This window comes from Brachyistius frenatus, unplaced genomic scaffold (assembly GCF_029030835.1).
Source record: "Brachyistius frenatus isolate BFR_SWC_R1_liver_20210118 unplaced genomic scaffold, ASM2903083v1 Contig_91, whole genome shotgun sequence".
NCBI lineage: Eukaryota > Metazoa > Chordata > Actinopteri > Embiotocidae > Brachyistius > Brachyistius frenatus.
Genome location: NW_027210690.1, coordinates 671,231 through 695,785, shown reverse-complemented (window position 1 = coordinate 695,785; position 24,555 = coordinate 671,231). Strand labels below are relative to the sequence as shown.

The following is a 24,555-nucleotide window of genomic DNA, read 5'->3' as shown; positions in this document are numbered from 1 at the left end:
CAAAGACACAGGAATAAACAAAACAAAAAAATACCTATTAAACCTTATAATGTACACCAAAGGCGAGGATAAGCAAGTCTTTATGTTAAAGTTGTATTTTACAATTATTTTTTTTTGTCGACATTTACAAACTACACACATTTGTTAGTAGGAGACGGTGCGTGACGTTAAGTCTACGTAACGATGAGGACAAACGCACTCGGCCCACTAACGCGAGAAGGAAACGGTGCTGCTCGTTCTTGGCATTTACAGTCGAAAGAAACAGTTCGTTGTCAGCCGGTGGCGAGAGAGCGATGCGGTCCTGATGCTGAGAGATTTTGTATCGCCATGGCAACAACACGTTTCTTTTTTTCTTTTTTCTTTTTTTTACTATCGATAAAGAGAGTCCAACTTCAGGGTGTCTGAGGTTTTTAAAGCTCAGAACGAACAGTCAGCAAATTAAGCAGTTTATATTTCAAAGATGTGCTTTTACAATCAAACACAGGATTTTAAGTGAAGGTTTAGAAAGTGCTATGTATGGTTATTTACTTTATTTACAATGTGAGAAATACCATAATAAACCTTTATGACAATTAGAAACAGACTATCGGATACCGTGTACGTGTACAAAATCTTTTGTTATAAAAACATGAAAGTGTGGCTGCAAATGGTTAGCATGAAGTCAATAGTCTTTTTTTACTTCTTAGTTTCTGTGTGTGTGTGTGTGTGTGTGTGTGTGTGTGTGTGTGTGTGTGTGTATATATATATGTATGTGTGTGTGTGTGTGTCTCTGCCATTTGGTTTGAGCTGGTTGGAAATAGGCAGGATCAGATTAATTGTTCACAGGTAAATCCCCCTCGCCCCTCCTCTAAGCCACCGGTTGCCGTGGAGACGTGGGTGTTACCGAAGTCTGACATTGAACCGCGTCACTCTTACGTAAAAAAACCCGCCTGACAACCGATCCTCTTCGAGAAAATTCTAAGTTTCAGAAAACATATTCAGTCCTTGCACCTGACAAAAAAAAAAAAAAAAATGCATCTTTTGAACAGGAGAGGTGTATTTTGTTGTTGTTCCTGAATGCCACAAACGCGTGTTTTAAAAGCCTTTAAGTAAGAGTTTTCAATATGAAATACTAATTATGAAACAGTCTGCCAAGAAATCTCAATGTGCAAAATGGACATCATTAGGTTTGTGCTAACATCCTGCCAAATCTGACCTGGACAGCAAAAAAAAACCTGCAACAACTTCATCCTCTCCACACACACACACACACACACACACACACACACACACACACACACACACACACACACACACACACACACACACACACACACACACACATTATACAGAGCAGGTACTCGGTGTAGCAGCATGCAGGAATCGTCCGTTCTCCTGCGCCGTGGAGCAACTCTTTCTCCTTCCCGTGAAGTTCATGTTGCTCAAACACAAACGCGAGCGCGTGCAGGCGAGTTAATGGCAACCCAGAAACCTTTTTTTGGGAACCTGTTCTGACGGAAGGAAAATCTGATTTATTATTAGCGGCGGCGGTCGTGACCGCGCGGCCGGTAAATCCAAAAAGCTCGGCGCTCTTTGGAGCCTTTTTTTTTTTTTTTTTTTAAAGCCGTCCTTGCCGAGAACGTCAGAGGGAGGAAGGGAGGGAGGGAGGGAGGGAGGGAGGAAGGGAGGGAGGAAGGGAGGGAGGGAGGAAGGGAGGGAGGAAGGGAGGGGAGTAGGTGGAAGAAGGCAGAAAGAGATCGGACAGGAATAGCAAACAAAAAAGAAATCTATATATATAATATAGAAAAAGTAAGTCTGAGCTTGTGTTGTTTAAAGTTTCTTCTGACCGATATGATGGAGAAAAAAAAAACCAAAACCAAGTGAGATATTCAATGAATTACATTCCTCCTCCTTTGATCCGTGGCTAAATTCGATTTTTTGTTTTTTACCCGGCGCAGGAAGTGGATGGTCCTGCAGCTTTGGGTTTTTTGGGGGGGGGGGGAACCCGGAGAGAACCCACGAAGACAGAATGGTGGGGGGCGAGCGGCACCACCGTGGGGGTGGTGGGGGTGGTGGGTGGTTATGGGGTTTCAGTGTCCATCTTTAGTGGCAGGGCTCGAAGGGGAGCTCGGCGAGCCCTCCGTGGAGCTCCACCAGCTCCTCCGACCACGACATGACGTCGCCGTTGAGGTGGCTCCCGCAGGTCGCCTGGCTGTAGATCTCGCTGGGCGCCAGGACTCGGGACCAGAACTCCAGATCCGACATCTCCCCCATGAAGGACTGGGTGACGTCAAAGCGGCCTCCCATCGTGTCCTGGGGAGATTAAATGTTCGGAGGTCAGAAATGGAGGATCGATGGAGACTGCGGTCGGGGTCGACGTACGGATCAAAATGTTCAAATAGTCATTAAATCATAAAAAATCGAGTCCTTTAAGGCAACTTTAAAATATATATATTTTCCAGCACCTGGTAGTAACTCTTAACTACGGCCAGAAGGTGGCGGTGGTGCACCTCAAAGCTGTTTTCCAAAAGAAAAAACGCATTGCCATCAGGTTGCCGGTAAAACGTGTGCGGCGCCGCGGCATTAAACAATTAAACATCACTGCAGCCATTTAAAAAAAAAAAAAAATGTCGCAATTTGATCAACAATCAGTTTAACGTCAGACCAAACGACAGCTAACGACGATTTGTGAGAGGCGACGGGTTTAACAGCATTTGTTGTGTCTAGTTTGGGATGTGTGTGTGTGTGTGTGTGTGTGTGTGTGTGTGTGTGTGTGTGTGTGTGTGTGTGTGTGTGTGTGTGTGTGTGTGTGTGTGTGTGTGTGTGTGTGTGTGTGTGTGTGTGTGTGTGCGTCTCTTTAAATAATCGTTTCAAATAACTATTTCAAAAAGCATCTGTGTTTTTGCGGCCGTACGGTCGACGTCTCACCTGCTCCTGTCCCAGGATGAAGACGCCTCCCGGTTTGATGGGTTGCCACGGCGACAGGTTCTGCCCCGAGCCTTTCTTCACGCCGTCCTGGAAGGCCTCCCAGATGCCGTCGCGCGTCGACCACGTCACGCACACGTGATGCCACTTCCCGTCCGTCATGGTTATCGGCAGCGTCACCGCCTGAACACACGGGTTAAAAACAACAACAACAACAACAAGAAAACACTCATTCAGAAAGAGAAATCATCAAAAGTGTGACTTTACACACATTTAGATACGAGTTTCCACACATTAACGTGCCTCACATCCGGTTACTCGTAAACTCTGGTGAATGAAACAAACGGAGATGAATCTGCGTCCCGGAGATGATTTAACGGTGTCATTCATCAGTTTGAATAACCGCTGTGACTCAGACTGACAAACATGACATGTTCATCCCTCCCCTGCAACATGTCACTCCTTCAGGCAATTAGGCCTCAATTACCATAATGAGATTAACTGCTTTATTTGCGGAGCTTCGTGCACATCGGAAAAAAAAAAGAAGAAAAAGGGCAAAACCTCTGGCCTCCATTTAGGGGGAAGGTTTCAGCCTTTTTTCAGAGAATGAACGATGAGATGGGAGAAGATGAAATAAAAATGAATTACTTGAAGTGAATAAATGTTTAATTGAAGGTGAATTTAACATAAGTAGGTTAATCCCAGGTCATTTCGAGGTCATTTACGAAACCTTTTCGTTTGTTTATCCGCCCTTAATCCGCCGTTTCTACCGCCGCAACCATGCCGACAAAGTAGGCGGAGCTCGTGATCTCTGCACGGTGTTTTTTTTTTGCAATTATTAGTTTTACAGTGTCAAATATTTATTGTTGTTTTGCAGATTACTGTGTGGATGTTTGGCGGCACTAATGTCGGTGTTTTCATCCGTATTCAGCTGATTCTGTTCAGCCTGGTAAAACACTTGACATAATATTCGGTACGTCGTGACACAAACAAAAAGGCGAACGTTGTCACATGAATATTTTTAAAGTGACATTTGAAATCCCCCCTCAATAATGTCGGTGTTTCACAGTACAGAAATATCACAGGAGTTCATGTTATGTTTTGGACGGTGACTCTCACCTTGTCGTTGATGAGCAGCTCCATGGGGTTGTTGCCCCACTCGATGAGCACCAGCTCGTTGGCCTGCCCCGGCACGGCGTAGGAGAAGGGCGTCCCGAGGCCGGGGCCGGCCCCCCCCTTCAGCCACAGGCAGATCGTCATGGCGAAGATCTCGTTGACCACCGTCCGCTTCATCCTGGCGTACATGTAGTTGGTCCGCATGGGGAAGTCGAGCAGGAAAGCGTTGGGACTCTTCAGCTTCTTGTGGTTTCCTGGAGAGACGCGGAGACCAGATTCGTTTTTTTTAAAACAACGTTCGGACGCTTGGATGAAGGTCGTGGAGGAAGTGAGAGTCAGGAAACGGGTGGTTGTGGTGAGGATGAAACTGGAGGTCAGTGTAATGTCTTCTGTAGTGAGTGGAACGTGTGTGTGTGTGTGTGTGTGTGTGTGTGTGTGTGTGTGTGTGTGTGTGTGTGTGTGTGTGTGTACCGTGGTCGCCACTGTGGTGCAGTTGGCCGAGCACCGTTTCCAGCTTGCCGTGCCCGGCGCCGTGCTGACTCGTCTCTTTGCCGTTGAAGGGCAGCCGCCACGGGTGATGGTCGTCGTGGCGGTCGCCGTGGCGGTCGTCGTGGCGGTCGTCGTCGTCGTCGTGGTGTCCGGGTTCGTGGTAATACTCGTGGTGGTCTTCGTGGTCGTCGTGGTGTTCGTCGTGGTGTTCGTCGTGGTGTTCGTCGCGGTGGCCGTCGCGGTGGCTGCTGTGGTGGTCGTCGTGGTTACCGCGATGCCGCCTGTGTTGCCTGTCGTGGTGGCGGTCGTGGTGCCGATCGCGGTGATTGGTGTACCTTCGGGAGCTGTGGTGGTTGCTGTGGTGACCGCTGCCGGCGTGGTGGTCGCCGCCGCCGTGGTGGTCGTCGTCGTGGCTGCTGCCGTGGTGGTCGTCGTCGTGGCTGCTGCCGTGGTGGTCGTCGGGATGGTCGTCGTGGTGATCTCTGTAGTAGCTGTGCAGCTGCTCCTCCAGAGCGTTGATCTTCCGCTGGAGGAGTTCTCGGAGGGAGCTGGAGTAGGAGCTGGAGGAGTTCCTGGCCTGGAGACACAGAACATGATCAATTATATATTAAATGAACCAACCAATCATGAGTTATGATTTAGGTCGACACGTTTCATGTATTTAAAACATCTATAAGTATTTGGCACCATCGTTTTTAATCAAGCTGATGATCCTCCAACTACTTATTTCATACATTTGACAGATCCTACCGATTCTTTTGATCAGAATTATTCACATTCTTATCATCATAGATAAAATCCAAGAAACTCACAAATATAACATTTTTAGGAAGGTCATTTAAAAAGCAAAACTGATGTTTTGAATATAAGCTGTGAATAGAGAGTCGGTCCGCTCCGAGGTCGACTCGCTTTAAATTGAATTCTTTCACCGGCGGTCAAAGTGTCACTTTCTCCTCAACGTGCTACGAACTGACTTTCTAACGGGCACTCGGGTGAAGGCCAGGCCATGTTGTTGTTGTTGTTGTTATTATTTCCCCACATGAAGAATGAACCTTATTCCTTTCGATCGCCGGTCACATTTAACAAACTGAGCCGGAAGCAAACTTCTGATATTCTAAAGAACTAAAGAGGCCAGAAGTTCTTTTTGCAGCATATATTTAATAAAGAAGAATTTGTGGCATGACATTTAAATTTGTGTGTGTGGGGTGGGAGGGGGTGGGGGTATAGTTTCCGCCCCCCCCCCTCCCCGTCCTCCCCCTTCCTCTCCTTTGCTCATCCTCCTCTTCCTCACCTGCAAATCCAGATTTGCTCCCGAGCAGCACAAGCCACGATTAATAGCCTCGTCAGCGAGGATGAAGCTAATTGGAGGCGAGGCCGGCCGGCCGGCGCCCTTCGGTCGCGTGCACTTCCTGTTAGAGGAGGGACGGACAGCGAATCCCGGCTCCCGCTGCTGTTTTGTCTTCACACCTTTTTCAAGCGAGATCGAAGGGAGATTTTTCTGGCAACCCCCCCCCCCACCCCACTCCTCCTCCTCCTCCGCACTAAATAACTAGGCTTTCCACAGGCCGGTGGGCAGCAGGGCTTTAGACTCGCAATGTGACACCGGGATCATGACAATATTATAACAGAGAACTAGCTTGTAAAATGCATTCACATAATGTTCAACAACAACATCCAGTAAAATGTCCCAATGAAAACAATTATTTGTTGATTTGTAGGTTCAAGATCAGATTCTGGATTGTCGGCCTTTAAATTGTCACTTTACAAGCTCTTATCAAAAGATATTCTACCGATCTGAGCTATGAATTGTTCAAGCAAGTAGAGGGAATTTTTTTATAATCCTTCTCGGATAGATTATTTTCGTTAATATTTTGGGGCTTGAGGAGGCAAAACTAACTATAAAACTCCAACTACTGGTTTTATGGTGCGGTTGGGAACCGCTGGTGTAAAATATACAGAATATATCATGTTTTTAACTTGCATATCAACAAAAACCTGAGATGCTCACAGGATTATAACGACTACAATACCGGTAATCAAATCAAAAGGAGTTTTGAGGCTTGTTGTTGTGACGTCGACTTTAAGCTCGACACAGACTTTATTCGAATACGACAGAAAGCTTTGAAAAGATTAAATTTGACAGTTTCAATTCAACGAAAAAAACGCTTCTTTCACGTCTCACCGTCATTCTGTCTGTATTCAACCAATTTCTGTCTTCCCCCAGAGGAAACACAAGTACTTCATCTAAATTTGATCAACCAGATCGACATGTTTATCGGATTGATAAGTCCCCGACTTCTCTGACCTCCTTCTCCACTTGACTCGTCTCACTCCGCCGTGTGACGGTTGGACTCTGGGGTGGTTCAGGGGTGACGGCTAATCAACTTAGAGCATCTTCCTGTTTGAGCTCAGCCTCGGGAGTCCCAGGAAAGAGATCGAAAGCCGGAACAACTCAAAGAGAACATTAACTTCCGCGGCTCAGAGACAATTGTCAAACAGCCCATAATATTAGCCCTGTGGACTTGTGACTAGTGGGTAGTTTGTAATGTGTGTGAGACAAAATTTCTCCGTCTAATTATAATTTTTTGTGTTCTTATTTCCAAAACACCATTTTTTAAATGTATTTTTTAAGTCTAGAAAAATATGTATTTTTAATCTTAAAGAAACGTCTTTTTAAGACCGTGAACGTACGTAGGACAATTACGTCCAGCGGCAGCGAACATCACGCAGCTGATTCGGTGGCTGAGCTCGTGACGCCGATTGACGCAAGACGTGACCCCAATTAAGTCAAACCTTTGATAGGCTTGTGCCTCGCTGCAGATGGTTCTCTGCAGACAGCGTTTGAATCATTATTTTTGTTGTTGTTGTGCAGAAAGTGCACCTTCTCCTCCCGTTTTCCCTTTTCACCTAAATCTTCACTCTTTAACTACATCTACATAATTATTTTTCAGTAGTTTAAGAGAAGAAACCTCTTGGACTTGCTTGCCCTAAAAGGATTTGTACACTATAAAGGAGAGGCTCTTTAATAGTGAAATTGGAGAAAGGGCAGAACCTCTTGGCATGTATTTGATAAATGTGCATGCATAAACCATAATCTTCGATGGTTGTAAAAAACATCTGTGGTGTATTTACTCGAATTGACTGCTAAAAATTCAAATTTCTTCAACTCTCACAGGAGCTAATTGCACAATTAATTATATTGTAATTTCCATAAATTAATCTGAAACTGCTGGAACTTTTTATATTAACCTTGATTAAATTGTAACACTACAAGCAGCCTTGATTAGATTGTAATCACCAGCAGGCTTGACCAATCAAAACAGCCTTAAAAGGAAATTATGATTTAATGTCATTAAAATTTGATACGGCCTGAAAAACCAGGACTTTAAATGTGGATTTACAGCACTCTATATTGCTGGGACAGGATGTCAAAAAAACATCTAACTACATTTTACCAGGAGGCAACACTCTTAACTCCCTTTCATAGTGTAAACAAATTAGTCATTTGTACAAAAGATTAATATTGTAACTACAAAGGTTCTCTAACATCAAAGTACTTCCTACTTATTTAGACCAAAACTCATATATTTCTAACTAATCTAACCTTATATTAAGTTTTGTCAAAGCAAAACAAACCTTTATATATTCTTTAATAGCATTTTTAAGCAATTTATTGTGAGCATATCTTTTGCTGTTTACTAAAGGTCATGTGGGGAACAAACGACCCGTATGGTTGGCTGTAAAACTTCTATACTTTTATGGCACTCACTGAATTGGTTCGGTCGTATTTAGAATTGAAACACACCTTCAAATTTGGTACCAAGTTTCGATACTTAAGCTACATCCACACCACGACGGTACTGGACCGCCTCCATCATAATAAGCCACCAGAGGGCTCTGCCATGCGAACTTTCATCCGACTCATCACATGTAGAGTTTTTGTAATTGGCCGTTTATTTTAGGTGACCTTCTCCTTCGTTTTTCATTCTCTGCGTGTTACTGTTTTCAAAATTGCAGCTGCAACAGGAAACAACAACAACAACAACAACCTCTGAGCTACAGCCTACACGCTGAAAATGGCAAGTTTTGACAAAGATTTGGATCATGCAACTGCAAAATAATGACTTTTGCACTCACCTGCAGGTTCTCTAGCCTCTCCTTAAGTGTCTGCAGGGTTTTTCCCGTCTGTTCTGGAGAGAAGGAGTTGTGTTTATTGTATGACGAGCCCTGCCTGTGGTGGGGGTCCGACCGGTGGCTGCCGTGGGAGTTGCTGTGGTGTCCCGTCGGGGACGAGGAAACGTGATGGCGTCCGCGGTGGTCGTCGTGATGGTCGTCGTGGTGGTCGTCGTCGTGGTCGTCGTCGCGATTGTTGTGGTGCGTGTCGTGGTGGGTTTCGTGGTGAGTGTCGTGGTGGCCGTCGTGGTGACCACCGCCGCCGCGGTGACCCCCGAAGCCCTCGCACAAGGTGAGCTTGGCGGTCAGCTCCCTGATCGTCTCCCGCTGGTCCAGGATGGTCTCCTTCTGCCTCACAAGGCTCTCGCGCAGGTGCAAGATGGTGGCTTTGGCCTCGTCGGACATCATGCCCCGCCGGCTGCTGCCGTTGTGGCCGTTGTTGTTGCCGTTACTGCTGGGAGCATGGGGCACACCAGGAGGGGAAAAGCAGCTGGCGTCTGCTTCTGGGGGAATGGGAGTGCAAACAAATTTGGGACTAATGCCGTAGTCGTGCTCTATGCTCGGTACACTACTTAACGCAGTTGCGCATGACAAAAAGTAATAGAAAATAAGCGAGCGTAGGGGAAAAAGGGGGAGGACGAACCCTAGAGAGGTTCCAACCTGTTGCTGGTGGCTTGCAGACAACGGCATGAGGCTCAGAGGACTGACGTCTCTGGCCATATTTGGTTGGAGTCCAAGTTGTTGCTTGACAGCTGACAGTTCTTCCAGGCTTTAGTTTGAATGGAGGTCATTTGCGTTGTGTTGAAGGGTGTTGAGGCAGAGCATGTCAACAAAAAAACTGCAGATGAAATCTCCTCTTAGACAACATAAATTCCCTTTTTGGATGGCGAGTGACACAAACTCTGATGAAGTATTCCAAAAGCACAGAAAAAGGGCACTGCTAAAGTCTTTAACTGTGGCACCTTGAAGACAACTCTGCAGAATCAAGCAAGCTTCCTTGGTTCCATGGCAAATTATCAAGCTGTGAAAGCTGAGCTAATGTGTCCCGATAGGTTCTGCTTCTGTCTCAGGGATGAGAGGTTTGGGCCGGTGCCAGGCGAGCGATCCCTCTTGGCTCCAAGGACCTCCCGGGTTCGACAGCCGAGAATAATCCTTTTAACTTTGGCCTCTAATCCTCCATCAAATCCCAGTGCGCCTACCACCTGGAGGGATGGTGGGAACAGATAGAAAATAAGGTATCAGGACAACGGGTCAAGCAGAACTGACACGATAAAAACAATGTACTAAATTGAGGAAGTAGGGTTAGTTCCCATTTCAAGCATTCATAATTTACCCTTCAACCAGGGCAGAACAAGATAGAAGGGAATCTAAGAGATAATGGATAGCTGTGTAAACAATTGAGTTAATGTTTTGTATAGATGAATACAGATGTTGAGATAGTTAACAGAGAATGTGAGAAGTGATCGCCATCGTAAACAATTAGTCTCCCAATTCGTCGGCATTTCCTGTCTGAGCCGGTCGACTGCAGTTCAAGTTCAGCCTCACCGGGAGGCAACACGAAGCGATGGTGGAGGTGGGTCTTCAAGGCTACCTCAGGCCACAGTGTAATCAGATTACGGGCAATTAATCTGCCCCCAAAGCCACCGGCCGGCGATTTAAGTGAACGACAGCCGGTTTTCCTTTTTGAAAAGTTGGCGAGCCTCACGCCCGGCGTGTCGATTGGATATTTTAAAGGCACCATGATTGGGGTGTGAAAGAGTCAAAGGGGAAGGATGTCTTTCCAAAATGAGTCCAAAACAGTTCCCATGATTACACACATCTCCGTCTGTCAAATAGAGTATTTATAACCAACGTTTTGTCATTATAGTTGAATTATTCTGCTTTTCGGTCAAGATTCCCATCAGTCTGAACTGATGTCAACGTGACAGTGAAAGAAAGCAAGTCGTGACTGTTTATATTGTGTATTCCAGATCTTAGCTACATGTATGTAAATAAATACATCTATAAAATCAAAGTGAGTTGTTTGATTCATTTAATTTTTTTTCGCCATGTACCAAACTATCTGGTGCTTCTCCCACATGCTCGTCGCTCGAAGCGTGACGCGAAGCCGAGACGAACGAGTTTCTGATCACGCAGGACTTTATTCCCCGTAAGCTCCTTATCGCTATAGTCTACCACCAGTTCAAACACCCACAGCACCCATTAAACACAAACAGTCGCGTCTCGGACACTGACCTCTCTGTCACACTTGTCCCGAGGACACCTGTGGTTGTTGTGGCCGGTGTTTAAAACACGCTTATTTGCTTTGTTTGCCAAGAGTCTGTGTGGTAAATATCCAGCTAGCCCATCCAACGGTAACGAAATCAACCGACCATTTGCTCCAAACCGCCCTGATTCAACATTTTCCATCTTGTGTAAAAAAGCTGAAGAGTAAAATTGACAAGTACGGGGGAGTATGTGCTTGATGGAGACTTTCTGAAACAATTAGTTTCTTTAACATATGGTGTTTCGGCATGTGTTGAATACTTCGCCTCGCGGGGCAAATATCGAGCTGAAGTAAATGCTGTTCAGTCAACTTCCATATATCTTTTATTTCGACTGTCTTCACCATGTAGTTGTCCGCTTCAAGCGAAGTCCAACCCTTCGGCTTCACTGTTTTTACTGCTGCTACCGGTCGACGGCCGTAATGGCATTAACTCTCGGTATTCCAACAGCTTGTCTGCCAAGCTGACGGAGGAAGCTTCTGTTGTTTCCACCCAGACGGTGACGTCACCCACTGAGTTTGTGAACTGCTTTTCTAAAGCCGTGGGTTTGGCATTTTGACCGTCGCCGTCTTGCCATGTCTGAGCGAGAGGTGACCATATTTGGGCGAGCTGTTGGATCGGATAGCATTTTTGAAGGACGCTACGGCCCCGCCCACTTATAGCAGAAACCTGACTGCAGCACAGGCCTGTCAATCAAACCCTACAGGCCTCCAAACATATCACTTTATATCAAATATCAAATTAATGATGTTCTTTTAGATAGTCTGGCAGAAAACTAATAAGAAGGAGGGACTTTAGTGAACGACACCGTTATGACTTGTGGAAAACATTTATTGACTTTGTATTTTATGGGAAAAATTGAATGGGAGTCTGTGGAGCCGGAGCCCTTTCGGAGCTGAAACCCTAGTGTCCATAGGTGGTATTGCACTTCTGCGTTCTCTAATGTAGCAATGGAGCCTGTTATGCTACCTGACTAGCTAGTTGGTTTACCCAGCATGCCGTTTGGTGGTGTAATTTTGCAAATGCACTATTATTAAGAGTTTCAAATTGTTTATGTATCACAAAATGCTTCGTTATTTTTTGTGGCCTGCGAAAGTAGGTTATTGGTCATTGTTGTGTTTTAAATCTGTAATTTATTATATGTACACATTATGTGCTTTGTGTAAGACATGTCTGTCATAAATGAGAATCAAGACATATCATAAACATATTTTTATAACTTAAAATTGTATTTTTTTGTATAAAATCTGAAGTTCTATAATATTGTAGCCCTAATTTTTATTTTTTATTTCCTGATTATCATCTTCATCCCCCCCTCCTCGTTATCTTTAAAACGAACGCTATTTTAAGATTTTTAAAATAGATTTTTTTTTTAAAGTCTATTTCCATTCTTGCAGCGATTTAAAAAACAAAACAAAAAACACAAAATGACTCGAGTTCACATCAAGATGCAAAAACTTGATCTGTTCAGGTTTCCCTCATCACTGGCTGTATGGATCACGTCACCCCGCCTCTCTTCGTCCTCCTCCCTCCTCATCCTCCCAAAGGTGACAAACTAATAGGATTGGTTGGCTTTAATGCTATTTAACGACGGGTTGGCTGCAGGGTCCTGGTCCTCGTCCTGCCAGAGCAACTTGCCCCCTCGCCCACAAAGTCAAGAGCCATATTTGTTACACGTGTCCCGGTGGCAGCAGAACATGTGAGTGACATGCAGACAACAACAGAAGCAGAAATTATTTCATAATGAAGTTTGCTGCTTTTTCTTACAAAAAAAGTTTGTATTATATTTAAATATTCTTCAAATCCGTTCGCTTTTTTTTTTTTCTTCGTTTAAATTATTACTATTTATAGCAGTGTGTTCCTAAAACTGAGCTCTATAGAAATGCTCTGAACATGTCGATATAGTTTGTAAAAAAACCAAAAATCAATACATCTCTGCTTGACTTTGTTTAACTTTGTTGGGGCAGCGGGTGCACTTCCTCCCCCCTTACCTCCCCCCCATCGAGTGGCTTTGTTCCTCCTGCAGCTTTAAGATGCTCCTCCTCCTCCTCTTCCTGTGCTCCCCCTAAATTCAACCCTCTGCCTCAACCTTTGGTGTCAGGTGCTGTGGCTGGACGGTAAAGTCGAGTCATGCCCGTCCGAACGTGACTGGACGCGACACTCAACGGGCCAAGTGGCACTGGGACGGTGCAGAAGGTGTTATGCCATCGTGTCAGAGAGCCGTGTCAAAGCTGAAGCTTAAATACTTTGAACACATTAAGGTTGACAGGCTGCGGGAGGAGTCCAACACATTAAAATCTCTGGTTGATTGTTGTGTGTGTGTGTGTGTGTGTGTGTGTGTGTGTGTGTGTGTGTGTGTGTGTGTGTGTGTGTGTGTGTGTGTGTGTGTGTGTGTTTTCACAAAAAGTTATGGGAAATAAATTTGAGAGCCAAAAAGCTCTGGTGCTCAATATTCATTCAGCGAGCTTAAAATCTGGCTTCTTATGCCACAAACATGCTTTTTAGATATTGCGCTGAACAGTTGCCTCAAATTATATATCCTTTTAGCCTTTTTTTCTTATTTTCAAATTTTTAAGCCTTAGATAATCGGCTTTTATAACTTTATTTTCACTGACCTTTATTTATTTTTTTTACCACTTTTATTATTTAAATTCTTGCCAAGTAGTTTGTGTTGTCCATTCAGCTGCATTTTTGTATTAAAAGGTGTTATAATACAAGTAAAGTTAGGAACTTGTGGTATGTATTTCATTTTTTGGGATTCATTCAGCAACAATAACGACATATTTAGTTCATTACTGCATCAGTCAAATTCGGGGATTTACAGAAACAATGACTCACAAAAAAGTAAACTGTAAATTTGAAATTTAGAAACGGCAGCAATTCTAACATTTTCCCCAGAATTTTGTACTTTTTATTTTCTCCTCTTATGAGTAATACACCGTTATAAACTATTATAGTACCTCATTCTTCTAATTGTAGTGTGTAACGAAACACTGATTTTAGTTATAAGTTTGTTTTAGTGATATAACGGGATATTCTGCACTCGGGTCGAGTCGCATGGACTTCAACCTACAGAAACTCAAATCTTCATCAAGAGGAAATTCAAATGAACAAACTCAGACATCAAAGAAACTCTCGGAGGTTTAAATATAATTTACTTTTAACACGAGAACTTTTGCTCGGCAGGACTTTCAGTGCTGGTGGAGCTTCAAATGTCTGAACTGTTTGTATTTAAAAACTTCACAACTGAAACTTAAGTTGTAATGACGTTTTAATTTTGAAAGCTTTTTGTCTTGAAGGGATTTTTTGTTTTGAGGGCGAAACTTTTTAGGATTTACCGCATTTCCTTCTGAGACTTTCAGTTGAATGTTGAGCATGTTTTGTTTGTGATGACTTCAAAGTTAAAAGGACTTTTAGTTGAAACCACTCAGCTGTGAAGATCTTGAATTTGGATGTGTTGGTTCCTTTAGGACTTTTAAGCTGTTGTGTTTTTTTTCTGTTTTGGGACGCTGAAATCAAATTTGTCATTCTGCTTGCCGTGCTTTGTTCTACAATTTATTACATGCAACGTTGGGAGTACGATTTCTATCCGTGACCGGTCCATTTCTCTTGTAGAAAAATAACCCGTCACGCAGTTTCTCATTCATAATTCTCTTGTTCTCTTGACTCTGATAATTAGTGCTGCAGTCAATCAATCAAAGCGACAGGGTGGTGAAATATGGCCTCATTTGGAAAAGGCACATATGTGACACCACCTGCTTGGAAGATTATCGGCCCATTAAATGGCCGTTATTGAGCTGTCATCGGGACCGTTGATGACTGGTGGGGCCCTGTCGCTGGCGCTAGCAATGAAAAATGAGACCCTTTGTTTTTTTGCCGAGACTGAAGCGTTCCTGTTTTATGTTCCTGCAACACACGACAAAAAAAATTGCTGACATGACAAATCCCATTTTCATTTACTTTAATCTGAATTTCACAAAAGTCCTCCAGGATTTCACTTTCAGAGTTTTTGTTGTGATTGTCGCGATAACAAATGCTTGATTTTGTGGCGGATTTTTCCTCAAACATTGCGATGCAATTTGCAGAATATGTGTTGTGAGTTTTTTGCAGTAAAAAAATTATAAGACCACATTTCCCACAAACCCCCGTCGCTTCTGGTTTTTTTTCCGGCAGAGCTTCTGCTGAGATCATTTCTTTTGGCAAAATTACAGAAATTCTGCAAAATTGCAAGCCGTCACAAATATTGCGACAATGTCTCAAACTTGTGTTAAATATTGCAATTGCAAAAATCTCAATTCCTGCCATCACCCCATTGTTGATTAAAATTCTCCAATACAATCTATGTTAAACGCTTGATTTAACCATACTGTTATCCAGAATGTTCCTACTCCAGTGTCACAGGTACATTTTGAAATTGCTCGTGTTCCTACAGATGTCAAACTCTCCGTTCAAGCTGTAGTTAAATGGACTTCTTAAACCTGGAAATAATCAGTTACATGTCTTTGCTTTGTCTGCTGAGAAATCTCAACCAGCTGTCTTCACACTATCAAGGATGACAACAAGCACACTGCCAACGTGCCCGCTCGCAGTCCAGAGCCGTCCTGCCTCCTGTCAATGAAAACCAGGCACCAGTTCAATTACAATCAAGTGAAGAAGAGTTACCGCTGGCCTTTTTGAACCGAATCCTTTCTCGCATTCACACGAGCGACACGCAATTACAGTTTAGAGCCGTGAGGGTCAACAGCCCTCCGCTGCGAAGCCGCTAAGTGCCACGTGTGCTGAGAGGCTTAATGCACCTTTGTCCTTTCTAATTTGGTACATTTCGATGGCCGTAAATTAGTCTTTTGTCATTTCTCACCGAAGTGGAGTGTTTTATGAGGATTTAAACTGCTGCACGGTGACATCGGACCAAAGTAAATGACCTCAAAGTCGCTGCAAGACAAGAAAGTTGCTTCAATTTGCAAAGCCAATACTTGGAAGAGATTTTTTTTTTTTTTTTTTTTTTTTTTACGAGAGAATGTTTAATTAGGACAAAGTGGAGCTATATTAGAGCTGTTTTAACAAAAACAACAACAACAACAACAAAAAAGCAGCTGCAAAGACAGAGTAGATTAATGACGCTCACGAAAAAAACCAAGCCAGCGGAACCGACTGGGAAAACTCGCGAAGCCGCCGAAAAGCCTCTCGGGCTCGAGTGTCGAGGGTGAAAACGCGAACTGACTGATGTGACAACGCGCCGGCTTAGCGGAAAAGAGCTCGAAGACGCGGCACGTTGCAGGGAGCTCAGGTTTCTGAGCAAAAAGGTGCGAGCCGATGATGACGGCACGCTGGAAAGTTTCCTTTCCGAGTGGCCAAACTCGATGCCCTTTGACATTACAGACGCTTCATGTGAAGTCCAGAACTATTCTGTGCAATTTTATTTGGATTTTATCGAAGCACGTGACAGTATGTGACAGTACATGAGAGTTTCCAGGATCCGGTCTGTACATTTTTTATCTCGCCACCTCATGTTCGAGCTTCAAAAATGACTTCAATCACTTTATCGTAATTCTTTTGTGCCAGTGATTCAGCGTGAGCGAGCGTCACGCTTCGTCAACAGGCGGATGTCTGATCTGGCATTTTGTCGGGCCGTCGTTAAGCCGTCTCGTGGCCTCGCCGCCGCTAATGAAGAGGAGTCAGGGAGTCAAACCGACGTCTCGGTGCTGCACGTGACCTCGGCGTTAAGGCTACACCTAGAATTAAATGATAAGCAATGCATTTAGATCATCTCTCATGCTTTGATGTCGTTATTACGTATCGACCGCGGGAGCCAAAAGAGTTGGCAACCGACTGGATGCGACAAAGCAAACGCTAGAAAACTCTTAAAAATAATTATATTTCAGTCAAATGTATGCAAAATATTTCTTATTTCCCACCGGGTCAAGTCAAACTGGATTTCAGGTCATATGAAAGCAATTATTTATATATTGTGCCAAAACAGTAAAAAAAAAGAAACATAATGTAAGAGATTTAAGTTCAACTCACTTAAATTTCAGCACGATTTCAAATCTTAGACGTGATGTTCAGTTCAAAAGAGTCGTTGCTGCCGCTCGCTGGCCGACGTGTGACGCTGCTATTCAAGCATCTTTTAACCCTTTAATTCAAAAGCAAAAAACCTTTTGTTGAACTTTTATTGGGGGAAAATCACAGAACTACAAATGCAAACGAGGAAGTATCTTTTTTTTTACTGATGACAGTGCGGTTTTCCTTTAGTTAAATCTTAGTCGTTAAAATCCATCGATGTCACTTTATGCTTTTATTCAGAGTTGATTTTGATAGATTTGAGCTGAAATAAGACTATTTAGCTAGCGCTTCTAATCTCATGTCACATAACTAAATACATCTCACCTTGTGCTGCTAAAATTTGATAAGAAAAAATAGAGAAGTTTCCTTAAAATGCGCCGACTCGTGTCGTTAATCGCACCATCGGCTTCGACTGTAAACAAAACAAACACCCGGAGAACTTCAGCTCTAACTTTGATGTTTTCAGTTGCTCGCGCCAGAGCTTTTTTATTTTTTGGTAGAAAGTCTCAATTTCCCCCCAAAGATAAAAAAAAAAACCACAAAAAAAACCACAACAGATAATTTAACAAGAAGGAAACCAAAATGTTTCTTACCTGCCTGTCAGTTTGCCTCCGAGCTGTTTAGTCCATTCAGCCCACTGATCAGCTTGAGGATGATTAGCTTTAGGTGGATAATTTTAACTCCCTCTCTCTCTCTCTCTCTCTCTCTCTCTCTCTCTCTCTCTCTGTTATGCACACACACACACACACACACACACACACACACACACACACACACACACACACACACACACACACACACACACACACACACACACACACACACACAAACTCCTCCTTCAGCTTCACACCAGCTGACCGAGATTTTTTTAACAGCGACTGCACTTCCTCGACAAATTTATATTTATTCCAAAAGTTCGGAGAAAGTTGAAGAAGGCAAAACAAGGAAGAGTTTTAAAACCTCAAAGATGCAAAACAACAACAACAAAAGAAAAGCGATGAGTAGATCATGAGATTAAGATGGAAGTCACGCTAAACTTGAACTGACATCTCGACAAATCATTTGTCGGGTTTCTGTTTGTCTTTAATTGTCGTATTTTTTCTAAACTGTAAAACATGTTTACAAAAAAAAAAAAAGAAGTGGGTCAAACGATTTGAAGTTCGTCCAATCACTTTAATCTGAAGTCTTTTTAAATGGAAGATTAGGTTGAGCCGGTCGCCTCCCCTTCGTCCTGCAGATCTAAGCCACGCCCACCTATTTATAATATCGAGTGCCTGGCAGAGAAGTCAGACTGGAAAAGTCCCACATACGGGATCTGATTGGCCCGTTGACAGACCTAGTGGCCTCCACACACCGACGACAACAACAACAAAAGCAACACAACAACAGGATGTCGCTTAAAGTGTGCAGCAGTTTGAAACATACTTTTCATCTCTGAGTTTTTGCATCTTTTTGCTTGTGCGTTTATCGATGTTACGAGTTTAAGATCTCCAACAAATCAAACTTCACCACCCAGGAAAATAAACCACAACAAATCCCACAAATGCTGTTCGATCACGGTGTTGGTAAGAATAAGTACGGTACTTATGCAAGTTATTATAAATCACTTTTTTATTTGCACGTTACCCGATTTCCTTCTTTGAAGTGGCGTTCTTTGAAAACCTTTGAGAAACTGCAGTAGTATTTGACGCTGGGTTACGATCTCTGAAAAAAAACAAAAGAAAAGAATCAAGAGTGTAAATATATTAATGTTGGCCGTAGTGAGAGTTCACCGGCTGTAGGCGGGAGAGTCGGTAGTAAGAACAGAAAAGTGTGAAAGTTAAGCGAGTCGAAAGAGAAAAACTCAAACAAGTCTTGTGTCTGCGTCGTGCTATTTTCTGAACCTACATGTGGGTGTAGAAAAAAAAAGAAAAGAAACAAGCTTTTTGTGCTTCCTCCTTCGGTGGATTTATTTTTTTTTCCTTGTAGGATTTTTGGAGCTGAATGGGAGCTCAGCAGAAAACATCTCTTTCCCTTTGTTGGATTCGGAGAGACCATCACGACGCATCTACATCTACATTAGATTTTTTTTTTTTATATCACAGAAAAGCTTGAAAGGCTTTTAAACTCAAGCGTCATCATTGAGACCAAAACTGGCTCAGGTGTGTTTCAGAAATCAGCTTCAAAGAAAAATAACAATATTCTCTACTAAGGTATAAACCAGGTGTTTAAAAAAAAAAAATACAATCTTTTTCTAACCTTCTGTAACTTTCACTTTTATATTTATTTATCCTGAAGACATCTGCCACGAAACGCGACGCATACATCCGGCGTGGTGAGGCGATACATCTGATATGTGTTTTGTGAGTGGGCGTGGCCAAATGGCTCGCTAGCACCATTAAACTGTAGTCCCCCTCAGCTACTTTCACCTACACGCACGAAACTCGGTGGACATGTGTATCATACCGATATATACAAAAAAAGTTTCCCGCCACCATGACTTCAACTCAACAGGAAATCGGCCATTTTGAATTAAGTGGCGAATTTTGGTGATTTTGCACGTGTTGCACTTTTACGAACTCCTCCTCCAGAATTTGATGGACCAACCTGAGGTTGTATCAGTGTAATCTTAACACCTGTGGGATGGAAAGTTATTAAAAAATTTTGTTATCGTCGAGCGGTGTGTCCGTGGCGTGGCGGCCATTTTCAGCATCTCGCCATGAAACTACAAGTTGCTGTAATTTTGATTTACATTGTCCGATCTTCCTCAGACTTTACATATTTGATAAAAGTCCCGTCCTGAAGACCTCTGCATGGTAATATTCAGTCATATTGATAGTGCCACCTGCTGGCAACAGGAAATGACATACTTCATACTTTCATGTGCTTCTTCAAGCTGGTTGATCACATCAACATCAAATCGTGTCAAAATAGCCTTAAAATGTGGCTGATGATATATCGAGAAGCCCATACGTTTTCGGCAAGGGGCGTCGCCATGGAAATGCGGCAAAGTTTGATGTTTCGCCATGAAACAGGAAGTTGTTGTTGCTTGAAACCTCACGAAATGTGGCACATATACATCCGGCGTGGTGAGAAGATACATCTGAAAAAAAAATATTGCCAAGGACGTTGACCACAATTTCACCTCTTGGCTTTTTGTCGTGTTGTCCAACTAACAGTCATAAATCAAAAGAATATTAAATTTATAATAATGTAAAAGAGAGAAAAAAAAGCAGAAAACCTGACATAATGGAGAAACTGTTACCTGGAAATGTTTTTATTTTTTTCCGAATTAAACGATAAGTCAACAATAAAAAAATTGTTTTCGGTTTCGTTTCAGTCGATTAACTGCTTGATTAATGGACCAATTATTGCCGCTCTACTCTGCCCACACAGCATGAGGGTAAACTCCTGCTTGCACATTTATCTTTGCGAATAATATTTTATTCAGATTAGAATCTGCACTGTTTGGCTTTGTGAAAAAAAAAAAAAACTCCAGGCTGAGACTCCAACTGACAGTCCATTTTGGAAATAATTTGACCCAATTGTTTTAGTAGGCGTCCAGAGGACAGAGTTCATTGCCGGACTTTTGCACACAGAATCTTGTGGCTCTTTCTGACTTTTATCGACATACCTGCATGCGCTGGTGTGTAAAAATAAAAGTCCCTCTGCTTGTTAACTCGACACCTCAACTGCTGTGAACGTCTCTAAGAAGTTAACGCATAATTCTCTCGAACACTAACAGCCCTGTTTGACACGATGTCCCCCCATTAGTCATGTCGAGGTCACACAGTGGCGACCGGTACATTTTTACCGCTGACACGGTAGTCTGGACTTTCCCTCGGCCTAAGCATGTTTAATAAGGCCGTCTCAGGGTGACCTCCTGACCTGCGAGGCAGGCTAAATCCAGGACTTTCTTTTTTTCCCCCGCTCTGATCCCTGTTATTTTTGGTAATGGCAGGACAGAGAAAGCCAGCCGGCCGCTTATCTGTTGTTACCGTAACTTCAGGTCGTCATGGTAAAGCCCACCGGCTCGTTCCATTTATAAAAACGGGCTGAAATGATGCAAGACCTTAGTTAAGAAAAAAGAACCCGATTGCCTGCTCTTATGTGACTCCTGTAAATTTAGACTTAATTTATATATCAAATACAACAAAAAAAAATCGAGCATGCAGGTTTTTCTTTTTATACAGTGACAAATATTCAAAACACTTAAACATGCGTTGAGGAATTTTTTGAATAATCATTCTACAGATATGTTTTGACATTTTTCTTTTAGAGTAACTATCTAAACTAAACTAGAAATTTGCCATTAAATTATTGTAGACTTCATTTTGAAGAATAACTCTTCAATTTCTAGTATTAAATTTCTTTTCAAAAAATGAAATTACTGTGGGTTAAAAAATGGTTTGAGTGCACTCGTCACTGTTTAATTAAAATTAAAAAAAAACAAAGACGTGAAAAAGATAATACAGTTCAATTAAACTCCAAACCCTCCCGAGTACAACATACTGATACCATGAACTACTGCACCAAAAAAAAATGTTTGTTTAAATACAAAGTGGAGCTGTATTTGAATTTAAAATTAATTAATCTAGAAAAAAAAGAAGTGTCTTTTTCTTTTGTATTTTTGCACCTTTTGTGCTGTGATGCACAAGCCTGACATGATTTTTTTTTTTTAAAGGAAGAAAATAAAGCTTCCTCACATCCATCAGACTATCCTTAAAATATATTTATATTTTACTGTTGTTTTCCCCCGATTACAAGGAAGAAGTAATTACCTAGATGACCTCAGTGAAAATTCAAGTGCTCCTCTCTTCTTTTTTTTTATGGTCTCCTACATTCAACGTTTTTTTTCCATAAAAATATCATTCAGTAACGTCTTTTTTTGTTGTTGCCAGAAACACCTCGACAACATTCGCGCAGTTACGCACATTCATGCTTTGAAGACGCCCAGTGAAGACACAATTGGATATTTATTATTATTTTCCCAAAGAGTGGTTAAAATGGGATAAAAGAAAAAAAATAACTCAATTCAATTCGCCATCAGTGAAGCTGGTACAGTTTATATCAGCAATTTAGCATTAGTATGTCAAGTAAACATCAAATACTCATCACAACATTTACTTATAATTCTACAAACCAGCAACGTGGAATTACTCGCTGCTTTTTTCAAAAGACACTTACATCTAATTCAGTGTGCTTTCTTTTCATGTTTTAACCACGATAATGCTAATCGCTGTTGAGGATGATGCGTTTTCCGTGTAGGACTTCAGCACAAATAACGATGCTAGTTTTCCAGCAGACAAGCCGGTATGTCGAGCAGCTGTCTGAAAAAAAAAAAAAAAAAAAAAGACGCTCTTGCTATTTTTACATGCCCCCTGTCTTTCCTCTCTCTCTCTCTCTCGCTCTTTCTAGTGCTGTTGAATGATAGATGTCAGGAAATTATTTTATTCCCATATGTATTCATGCCAGAATGAAACAAAGCTCTTCATGTGGTAAAAAGCCTTTTCAGTCGGCGCAGGACTTGACGGATACATAATAGTTTTCAGAATGAGATAAGCACATGTTAAGCACAAGCACACGGGAACCAAAACTATGAATAAATTTGAATATTTCTGTTCCTACTGTTGGATTAGGAAACTTTATCATCTGATAAAACGTTTGAGTGACAGCTCAGGAGAGGCTCCACAAATAGCCTTTATGTAACCCTGAAAAGTTCAGCTGGTAGATAAAGTGGGAGAGGATGACAAACAAGAATATATATATATATATATTTTTTTTTAATTTATTTATTTTTTTTCTAACTAAATGTGTCAGTTAAGCTCTCTGACAGACAACTTTAGCAAAGTTAAGATCTTTAGTTATTTTGAAAAACGGTGATTAAAGATTTTTCCAGCCTCACAAAACATCCATGAAACATTTCCAGTGTTTCTGAGGGTTTGAAGATGGACGTGTTCAATACGTGTTGCTTCTTCTAGCAGAAATACATCAAAGTACTTGAGCTGCTATAATATTCAGCACCGAAGTATTTTCCAAACTTTGTACACAGACACGATGAGGAATTATCAAAGAACGACACTATTAAGAGAATCTGACAATCAAGAACATTTATGTTCTCCAGAATTTTATGAAGGAACATTTTCTTTGCAAAGTAAAAGTAGTAGTTTAGTAGTAGTAGTTTTTTTTAAACATTTCATTTCGTGAGCTTTGAAACTAAAGTCATATTAAGATCTCTGTGGAGGTGAATATTGTTAAAGTTTTTTATTTATTTTTTTATTATTATTTACGCATTCAATGCATGAACAAAGATGAGGTCAAAACCTAACATTTGATGGTACCAACATATACGAACGCTAGTCTTTTTTTGCGCTATATCCCGACGGCCGTCGGTGTAACGGTAAGAGTCAAAGCCAAAGAGTTTCAAGTCTGACTTTTAATTTAAAACACTTTGAAGTGCCACAATAAATAGAATAAGTTGGGTTTTTTATTTTATTTCAGGTGATAAAAACCCCGCAAAAAGACAAAAACAAATTAAATGGCAAAAAAAAATTAAGTATTCCGCCGTAATTTCCGTAACACATCATCCAGAAACCGGGATAGTATTTATGAACGGTGATTCTGGAGCGTGGACCCGCGGGTCGTCGCTGACGCATAATTACACCTAATTATCGTTTACGCGATGAGGAGCCGAAGAGAGCAGGTAATCAACGAGGTCGCAGAATACAGCGGAGAACAAAGAGAACGAACCTGTACGTAAAAGATCTACAATATGAGTCAGAAATGTGTGTGTGTGTGTGTGTGTGTGTGTGTGTGTGTGTGTGTGTGTGTGCGTGCGTGCGTGTGTGCGTGTGTGTGTGTGTGTGTGTGTGTGTGTGTGTGTGTGTGTGTGCGCGTGTGCGCGCGCGTTTTCTTTCTTTTTTTTTTTTTTTACAGTCATTTAATTTGATGACTCATCAGCCGCTGCATTAACTCAGAAGCAGGAGAGAAGTCGTGGTATCGAGCTCTCACTGTGACATCATCATCATCCTCTTTGGAAAAACCACACACACGTTGACCACCTTTGTTGTCTTTGAGCGTTCGTTTGCTGTCGCCGGGAAGCATTAATGTTGTTTTCAGCCTGCAGGGAATCTTTCTTTAAAGTTTGGGACGAACGTTCCCGTGACCACAACTCAAGAAATGATTCTGTGAGAAGAACTTCCACACAAATAGTCTGATAGGAGGAGATGATGAAGGAGGTCAAAGGTTTGGCTTTTCTGTCCATTATTCTGCCAGATACATTAAACATGTATTTTTATTCAAAGTTAGAGAAACTTATTACTACTATTGGATGGATGGATGGATGGATGGGTGGGTGGGTGGATGGATGGATGGGTGGGTGGGTGGGTGGGTGGATGGATGGGTGGGTGGGTGGATGGATGGATGGATGGATGGGTGGATGGATGGATGGATGATGGATGGATGGACTTTATTAATCCTTCAGGACATTTTTACGAGAAGATAGAAGGTAAGCAATAAAAATTGAGGTAGAAATATACAGTCAGCAGTTTAGTGCAAAAAATAAAAA

At 42.2% G+C, this 24,555-nt stretch overlaps 1 protein-coding gene across 1 annotated transcript; it reads right to left on the bottom strand.

Annotated features, from left to right (window-relative positions):
- Positions 1 to 2,041: 2,041 nt before the first annotated feature.
- LOC138627791 (neuronal pentraxin-2) lies at positions 2,042 to 17,643 on the bottom strand. Its single transcript, XM_069710369.1, has 6 exons — positions 17,603 to 17,643; positions 8,647 to 9,884; positions 4,492 to 5,086; positions 4,024 to 4,274; positions 2,908 to 3,087; positions 2,042 to 2,292 (listed from the first exon to the last, which is right to left on the bottom strand). The coding sequence occupies exons 2-6, from the start codon at positions 9,400 to 9,402 to the stop codon at positions 2,083 to 2,085; spliced, it is 1,992 nt and encodes a 663-aa protein (XP_069566470.1). The 5' UTR covers positions 9,403 to 9,884; positions 17,603 to 17,643; the 3' UTR covers positions 2,042 to 2,082.
- Positions 17,644 to 24,555: the final 6,912 nt, after the last annotated feature.